At 39.8% G+C, this 8,851-nt stretch overlaps 1 protein-coding gene across 1 annotated transcript; it reads left to right on the top strand.

The window, feature by feature from the left end:
• The first annotated feature begins 3,227 nt into the window (after window positions 1–3,227).
• On the top strand, window positions 3,228–8,475 carry LOC115929740. Its single transcript, XM_030999673.1, has 5 exons — window positions 3,228–3,542; window positions 4,078–4,199; window positions 4,758–5,028; window positions 5,821–6,065; window positions 6,457–8,475. The coding sequence occupies exons 1-3, from the start codon at window positions 3,421–3,423 to the stop codon at window positions 5,015–5,017; spliced, it is 504 nt and encodes a 167-aa protein (XP_030855533.1). The 5' UTR covers window positions 3,228–3,420; the 3' UTR covers window positions 5,018–5,028; window positions 5,821–6,065; window positions 6,457–8,475.
• The last annotated feature ends 376 nt before the right edge of the window (window positions 8,476–8,851 follow it).

Here is an 8,851-nt window from a genome sequence, read left to right as displayed (position 1 = left end):
CGGGCCCTTAGATGCTCATCTGACGGTAATTTAATGCCTAAAACCCCTGATTTCTGGGGGCTCTGCCCCCTGGACCCCACGCCAAACAGTGTCCTGCCAGTGTCACAAAATAAGAAGGTATCAAAATAAGGCTGATCTGACCGTAATTGCATGCCTAAAACCACTGAACTTCCGGGGCTCTGCCCCCTGAACCCCGCCTAGGGCCCCAAGGCGGACCCCTGAATGATAATCTGACCGTAAATTTTTGCCTTAAACCCCTGAGCTTCCGGGGGCGGACAAGGTATCAACATATGTTCATTTGACAGCAGGCACGTATCCAGGGGGCGGTGGGGTGGTCCCCCCTAAAACGCCGGCCAAAAAAAGAGAGGAGAGAAATGGAAGAGGACGTAGGGAGAAAAGCGAGTAGATAAAGAACATTTTTGAAATTCAGACAAGGATTAAGAGTCGAGAATGGTACAACGAATCGTCTTCTTTCTCTAATAATTTAACAAAACGTCACAGCTTCCGCGCTTCGCGCAGGAGGGGGGGGGGGGATGGAACTACATTCAGACAAGGATTAAGAGTCAAGGATGGAAATACGAATCGTCTTCTATCTCTAATGAATTAATGAAACGTTAAAGCTTTCGCGCTTCGCGCAGGAGAGGGAAAGGGGAACTGAATTCAGACAAGGATAATTTTCGAGAACGGTACAACGAATCGTCTTCTTTCTATAATAATTTAATGAAACGTCGAAGCTTCCGCGCTTCTCGCGGGAGGGGGGGGGGGGCTGAATTTAGACAAGGATTAAGAGTTGAGAACGGTACAACGAATCGTCTTCTTTCTCTAATGATTTAATGAAACGTAAAAGGGGAAAACTCGCCCCTCCCTGCACACACCCCCTCCCAATTATGTCACTGCTGGTCACCATTGCTTACCAATATTTGGCTCGCATAATTTCAAATTTGGGCCCCCCTAAGAAATCCTGGATCCGCATCTGCCTGTTGATTGGGGTAGGTGCTTAAGGTGGAGGCATTTCAGTCTCTCATCTTTTCCCTCTAGCTTCTTTTGAACCCTTATGTTAGTCTTGCTCAGTTTTTTTCTGTCCCTGTGGTTCACACTCGACCGGGGGGTGTACCTCTTGCCCCGCCACTAGCTACGCCACTGCTTACGTAATTTAATGATGTAAATTAATAACATAAGTTTATCATTATTAATGATAACAGGTCAAAAACAAAGCAAACCATTATGATTGGAGAAAAAGGGCTTATTTTGAACGACGGGAGAAAAACCGTATTAGATAATTGTATTTTATTGCAGCTTTCATGAACTTGGCAGCATCAGAACTGAATACACACAGTCGCTGTTTCAGGATTTCTTAGGTGGGGGGTGGGGGTGGGGTGGGGGGGGGGTGGTAATGAGCACTATTTTGTTTTGCTCCCCATGCAGGGGGGGGGGGAGTAGTGAGCACTATTTTTTTTTTGGGGGGGTGGGGGCACGTGCCCCCTGTGCCCCCTAGATCCGCCACTGACACAAGTTAAAAGTATATACATTTACATTGTAAGAATCACAGAACATTTAGTTGGATATTATTTAAACGTGTCATGTTAATTGTAGGCCTATTAATCATATCTCAATGTTGCACCAGCATAAAGTCACATTAATTCAGTCAAAGGGTATACTATAGAAGTATAGTTAACTCTTGGAATTATCATTTTTAAAATTTTTTAAACTCTAAACTCTAAAAGAGGGAGTTTTTTTTCTCTCTCTGTCTTTGGACTCCTAATTTTTTTTTTAAGGGGGTCAAAATAACTTGAGTACTATAGATAGGTACAGGCGCTTACGTAGGGGGTGGGGGATTGGGGGTCGAACCCCCACTAACATTTTTGATGTGTGTGATTTTTAATTAAAAAAGAAGAAAAAAACCCTTTTTTTGTGTGCAAAATGGTGACCCCAAAAAAGTGACCTTACCCCCCAGCCATCGAAATATAGGTCGGCCAAATTTTTTAATTTCCGGGAAAGAAAATGTGCTCGCAGTGGCGGCCGGATCCAGGGGGAGGGGGTGCCGGTGGGCCTGTGGTCCCCCCGAAAAAAATCTGTAAAAACACGTTAATTTTACCTTTTTATGGAGATGGGCCCCCTCCCTGGCGTTCAAGGGGGGGGGGATGCAATTTTCCAAATTTTCAAGGGCCCCCCCAAAAAAAAATATAGTATATCCCTACGATCCCCTCCCCCCCCCTCCCCCCACCCCACTGAGCGAATTCTCGGCGGTGCGATTTTTAAATTTTCGCCACTAAATATTTTCTCACGAATTGGGCCCCCTCCCCTTCCCTGCCGCCGGCTGGATCCGCCCCTGCCTGGTAGCACGGTATGCTCAATAGCACATCAATTATCGACAGCATATTTTTGGCGCCCGTTGCAGTCAAAATGACTTTGCTTCGAGTGAATTATGAAAGTCTCAAATGTGAGTCTGCATGTCCTATAATCTCACATATTATTTTGTCTGTCATCCCTCTTGACTCCCAATACACACAAATAACACAATAATACAATTCAATTATTGTGGAATAGCCTGACAACGACTACTGAGAGCCAGCCGTTTATTCAGTATGAATGGTCCTCGAAAATTTTAAAATTTGCACCCCCCCCCCCCCCCTTGAGCACCAGGGGGGGGGCCCAACCCCCCCAAAAAGGTAAAAATCGCCCCGGGCCCCGGGCCCCCCCCCCCCTCCTGGATCCGCCACTGATGTAACACTACATGACACAACGCACATTTATTGTAAATAAAAGTTGTCTCGTTGAAAGTTCAAGCTAGAATGATATTACACACTAATTCATGCCACGCCCTGGTCTCCGTAGCAGAATTAGCTCGCACACCTGTACGAGCTGCCTATGCAAATATACATTCCATCGGGGCACCCCCCCCCCCCCCCCCCCCCGCCCAACATAAGTATGCATTCATTAACGATACAAACAACATTTGTCTGCTATACAATCGTACCGCAGACAAATAATAGTTCATCCTAACATCGTTTATCACATAATATCACCCATAGCAACCATCACATACAGATGTCACTCTGAAGCTAGAATGACTTCCCTCTACACACCACACCCTTATCTCGCATCCTCTCTTTTCATATTCAAATGAAACACCTTCAACGCAACGCAACGGAATTGAATAATTCCGTCACGCATGCCAGAGAACAATTAGTGTTCCCCACTTATTGGCCGTATAAACAAATCACGTGATGTATTTCAATTGAACATGCAAATAGAGACCGCTCGCGCGAATCGGTTTTAGGTTTCGAGTAAGATGGGAAGCAAGAAATTTACCATTCTCTGCTAGATTCTGTCCTAGACAAGTCGTTTTGAGATATTTACTTAGCTTTTGCTTCGTTCGCTTAGCTTGCTTTGAACCACTGTTATTTCACTTGTGTAATAATGGTCTTTTACGGCAACAAGTTCAGCGGGAACTGTGTGATGAATACCCTGGAGGGTACTCGTTGTAGGAGGAAGGCACCCCTGCCTGTTGATGAACCGGAGGAGTGCTGGCAACACCGACAGTATGTATATAGTTATTTTCTAAATTAAAAATGAATTTACCAACTCGGTAGTCAGCTCTCATGGAGAATTCGACACCGTTCGGGTGTTTACCAGACAACAGTACAGGTGTTGTCAATCACCCGGGTTAGCCTTGAGTTTTATGACCATTAGACCTTATGTAATGCTTTGGTTTCCCCGTTACCCGAAAACTCTCGAGTATTATCCGAGAAATCAGAGGGGGGGGGGGGGATTCTTGACTGGCCAACGGGTTTGCTGTGTGCAGATTTGTACCCCCATTAATGGTATTTCCACCAAGTCTGGTGTCAGCGAATTATGGCCTTCTGATGCGCATGGAAACTGCTGATACAGTCCCTTTAATACACGCAGGATATTGACCCTTCAGTGAGTTGAAAGTTATCATTCATTGTAATTACCCTATCGAATGTCTTACCAAAATTGCAACATCTGCACTTTTGTCTTGTATATTCGCATTCTATTATTTGCAATCTAGTAGTAATAGACTATATGTCCTGTTTTATGTTTCCTTTATTACAGACAGCCAGCCGAGGTCCAGTGCTCTGCACATATTGGGCTTCATGGGAATGGCAGACGTTGCAGCCGGCGTGGACGTCACTCGCTAGACGAAAACGCTGTTGAACTCTACTGCACGCAACACGGTATGCATTTATTCAAAGTAAATCTCTCACATGTAACTTAGATCTACATTTTAAAAAGGCATCTTGTGGACCATAGACTATAGATCTACATGTATTTGCCCAGACCATTAGCGGATCCAGAATTTTCCAGGGATCGAGGGCAGCATATTGCCATTGGTAAAAATATTAAAAATGGAAGAGTAAATATTGATTCATGTACATATGTATATTGATTCAAAATATTTTGAAACTAATTACACTGCCCCCCTCCGCCTCCCCCTCCCCCTCCCCCTCCACTCAGTGTTATTTAGGGTAGGCAGCATATATGCATGTTCCCTCCCTTTGAAAGCACCCCCCATCTCCGGTGTGTAAAGTCAATACTGGCCAGATTTTTGTGTATGTACGGGCCTTACTTTGTTGCGTGAAAAGTAGCCTACCCCTTTACCCTGTAATATGGGATCATTGAATGGGGTATATTCAAGAATAAATGGAGAATCGTGTATTTGAATGTGATCTGTGAAAAGCCATGCATGTAATAAGTAGCATGTCCTCATTTATGTTTTCATTTGGTTTATACAGTCAACAAGTTGCATCGCGAGAACGGTCGTGCGGAGGTCGTTCCTGCTCATCGCCAACAGCAGGATGAACAGCGTAGGAGGGCGGAGGAGCGTGAGCAACTCCACCCGAGACGAAGGTCACCGCGTCTGGTAGAGCGAGAGATCGCAGCTGCCGCCGCTGTTCAACTCGCCGCGGAGAGAGAGCAACGTCGTGCCGCCAATCGGGCAAACCAGAACCTGCGGAGGTCGGCCCGGATTGCCGCGAGGCGAGGCAATGTGTGATTGTAGCCTGGGTAAGTAAATTTTTTTATATGCTTTCCTAATTTTAAATATTCTAACAATTCCTACCCCCACACAAAAAATAACTAAACAGATGAGCATGCAATGTATTCAATGTACCAAACACAATTTTTTTAATTGAAGACTTGACAATGAGCCAAAACTTTACAACATAGCAGCAACTTTTAATGATCAGTTGGATCAAAATGAACCGAGATGCATCCAAGGTTTCCAAATAGTACGATTGTTATTTGTCACAATGATATAGGGGTTTTTCAAAATTCATTTATCTGGAAACATAATCTGTATTATTAATTTAAACAAAAGTTTGAAACAGAAACATCTTGCTCATAATGAAATTAAAGGGGAAGCCCACCATGATATTAAGTGTATTTTTTTAGAATCAGAACATGAGAGAAACAGTTCAGTGAAAGTTTGGGCATAAACTGATTAAAAATAAGAAAGTTATGAATTTTTAAAGGTGCAATCAATTAATGTTTCAATCAAATATTTACCCTAAGTATTATCATTTCAAGTATAGTGTTAAGCAACCCCTGTATGAAACGTATCTATTCCGTCATCAATATCCAAGAAAATGAAAATTCATGAAATTGTCTGTAGCCTACAGAGCAAATAGGAGATGAGCTTGCATGATGTCACATTTTTTTCACTGATGACAGCTTTAAAATTCATAACTTTCATATTTTTTATTGTTATGCTTTTATTACAGTCAACTTAATTTAAGTGTGGACTTCCCCCTTAGTATAGATGATTTTTTAAACTCACATCATTCTCCTTTCCTACAGACTGATTCGCAGAAGCAGCAGGGGGGAGACCGAGGGGGGATACTGGGTCGAACACTGCTGAGGTTCTCGGGACGTAAACGCCTTGCTATAGGAGTAGTAGGGAGGAAGCCGAGACGGGTAGTGCATGGTCACTCAAAACCAGACCCGCTGTACTATCGTAGTCAAGAAAGACTGGGTGTGGTCAGTCGAGGTAGACGCCGGAGGCCATTCCCTTTCTTTGACCGCCTGTAAATTATTCCAAGAAGGTATGTCTACTGTTCATTATTTTGGCTTCATATGTTTGAAATAGTATTAATTCTTTATAGCATTATAGCATTACCTGGCAAAACATGGGGAGTCTTCATCTTTGCTTTTGTTTGCACATGTCCTCATCATTTTGGAGTGTATACCATTTATATGTATCCTCTATGTGGAAAATGTTTATATAATGTAAAATGTAGGGCTGAAAGGTGAAAAACGTCTTTATATTTTGTCTACATACTCAGAAATAAATCTATTTTGAAATTAATGTATAAACTTGGTATAATCTTTACCTAACAAAATTGTTTAATTTGTGTTTATTTTTACGATTTTATCTGCCCATCATATCCTTTGAGATGCCTAATACAACATTTGTTTAACCTCTTTATTCCACAGATCAGGCCTCACCGTGGGACGCGCACACACGTCGTAAGTATGCAGGTATTTCAATGTCTACCTTGTGATAATATATTCCTACTCACCAGATCAGTTTACCCAATACCTCCTAATAGAAGTCATGTATACTTTTGAGGTTTGACATGTAGGTTATTACATTGAGAATTTGTGAATATTTGGCTGAAAATCTTTTTTAATATACGTTATATTGTTATAAGGGTTCAGAAGTTGTCTTTTTTTGTAAGTTTAGTTATTGGTTTTGCAATCATCCATCTCATAAAAGTAGTTGTACTGATATTTCAATGTGTATTATTTATTGTTATAAAATTTAGTGTTGAGTTTATAAAGGTTAAGCTTAAATTATTAATATGACCTACTCGGTGATTAATGAGCAATGTGTAATTTAAAATGTGTTCAATTGACCTATGCTTTATGTACTGTATATAGTTATTAGCCATGTGAAGTAAAAAATTCCACGTAATGTGGACAATAAAACAAATCAACAAATCAAATCAATGTATCTTGTTGTAAGAGCTAGACTTGGCAGGAGCTGTCCAATTACCCAGTTTGTAATTAGCACCAAATAACCACTAAATATATATCTGAACATGGAGAGGCCTAATAGGGATTGTAGAACTTGAGGAGTCACATGAATGCCATTTATCTCCAGTTAGAGATGCAAAACTTTACCTGTGTATGATGAAATATCATACTGGTGCATAAAATAAAATGAATGTTTGAACATGTAACCAGTATTTTTCTCAGTTTGCACATTTTTTAAAACCAAATTTTCAAACTGCAATTACAAACTGGCCTATTATAGGATGTGTACTGTTAATGTACTTGTAGACAGAATGTTCTTTCATGTGGAATGCACGAAAGAATAAGAAAAAAAGATGCCAACAATTAATCATGAACTTACAAAAATGGTTGCAAACTAATGATAAAATACAATTAAAAAATATGAAATTTAAAATTTAAAAAGAGACGTTAAATGAAAAACAAAATAAGATGGACAAAATAATTAAATTGAATAGAACACATTCTTTTTATTAAAAAAAGGTTTAAAATTAAGTTTAAAAAAGGATGTGTGTTTCCTTCAAAGTCGAGACGAGTTACACGGGAAAACACTAAAACCATTATAATCCTTTAGCATTAGTGATCATAAAATTCTTGGTAAAGATTTCCAGTCCCTTAAAAGAAACAACTGAAATCTCATCTTCTCCCATTTGCAATTACTTTTATTTAATCCTATTTTCTTATACATTATATACATGTTATGCATATGTAGGTTCTACTCATATACCGGTAAAGCAAATCCCCTTCTGTTTCTCTATTTGTAGTGGATTATTCTCAATCCTATCTTTTAAAGGGGTGCATTTTCCTGACATGTTACCAATTCGAAGAAGAAACACAAAATCACATATGAAGAAATAAATCACCTTTATGTGGCTGGGGTAAAAAACAAAATTAAATTTAGTTTATTATTCATATTTACTAGAGGACATATTAAGCATTATATCAGACAAAAAATACATCGTGTTCACTATTTTCAGGTATACAGCACCTGTAAATCCCATGTGTGTTTTCTAATAGGATTTGTTAGACTCTCTGTGAAATGAATAGTTTTTTTCCTTCTCTTATCTTTCCAGTTTGTATCTTAATCATATATAATTGCTTTTATTGTGGGATGTTTTGATTTTTCTTATGGTAGGATAGGACTCCTTTAAAATATAATAAAGATGTAATATATAGCTTTTTCTACTTTTCTTCTCAAGTCTCCACTAATATAAATTAATGTTTTAATACAGTAGGCTCTACTTCAAATGTGTAATACCTAATCATTCTCAGTATTGTTTAGCAGCTGTTTATCTTGTCCAATGTTCTCTCTGGTTTACCCTTCTCTCCATTGCAGCAGGGATGTTTCTCGATATTGTAGAATTCTCTTGATAGCTCTTTACATCTTCTAAGAGTATTGAATCTTTCTTTCAATAGGAGAATATCGTATGTCATTCACAATTCAAGGCTTTCGGTAACACTATGTGGTTTGTACACCAAGAATTAGGTCATATGGAAGTAAAAAAGGGAAGGAAAGAAAGGGTGGTCAAGATTGAGAAGGTTGTGAGGAGATCGCAAAGGGTGTAGTTTTGAAAAGAAAATTGTATCTTTCCTCTTTCTATATCATTTTTATCTTTCTATTTGTTTGTATTTTTGTTAATGTCTTCGTCTTTCTTTTTCTTTTTCTGTATCTGTATCTATCTCCCCTTTTCTCTTTTTTACTTTCTCTTACATGTATATTTTAGTCTTATATTATCCCCTCGCTGACGAAGTCGGAGGGGATCTAGTAACGCAGCCGTCCGTCCGTTCGTAACAAATCTGATTTACGTTTGATAAC

The sequence above is a fragment of the Strongylocentrotus purpuratus genome, unplaced genomic scaffold (assembly GCF_000002235.5).
Source record: "Strongylocentrotus purpuratus isolate Spur 01 unplaced genomic scaffold, Spur_5.0 spur5_scaffold_5, whole genome shotgun sequence".
NCBI classification, from domain to species: Eukaryota; Metazoa; Echinodermata; class Echinoidea; order Camarodonta; family Strongylocentrotidae; genus Strongylocentrotus; species Strongylocentrotus purpuratus.
The sequence above is the reverse complement of the archived record's forward strand: the minus strand, read 5'-3'. Positions and strand labels throughout refer to the sequence as shown.

Coding starts and splice junctions, on each gene's coding strand:
- LOC115929740 (XM_030999673.1), top strand. CDS start 3,421: ATGGTCTTTTACGGCAACAAGTTCAGCGGGAACTGTGTGATGAATACC. Junction 3,543..4,077: donor GAGTGCTGGCAACACCGACA/GTATGTATATAG, acceptor CCTTTATTACAG/ACAGCCAGCCGAGGTCCAGT. Junction 4,200..4,757: donor ACTCTACTGCACGCAACACG/GTATGCATTTAT, acceptor TGGTTTATACAG/TCAACAAGTTGCATCGCGAG.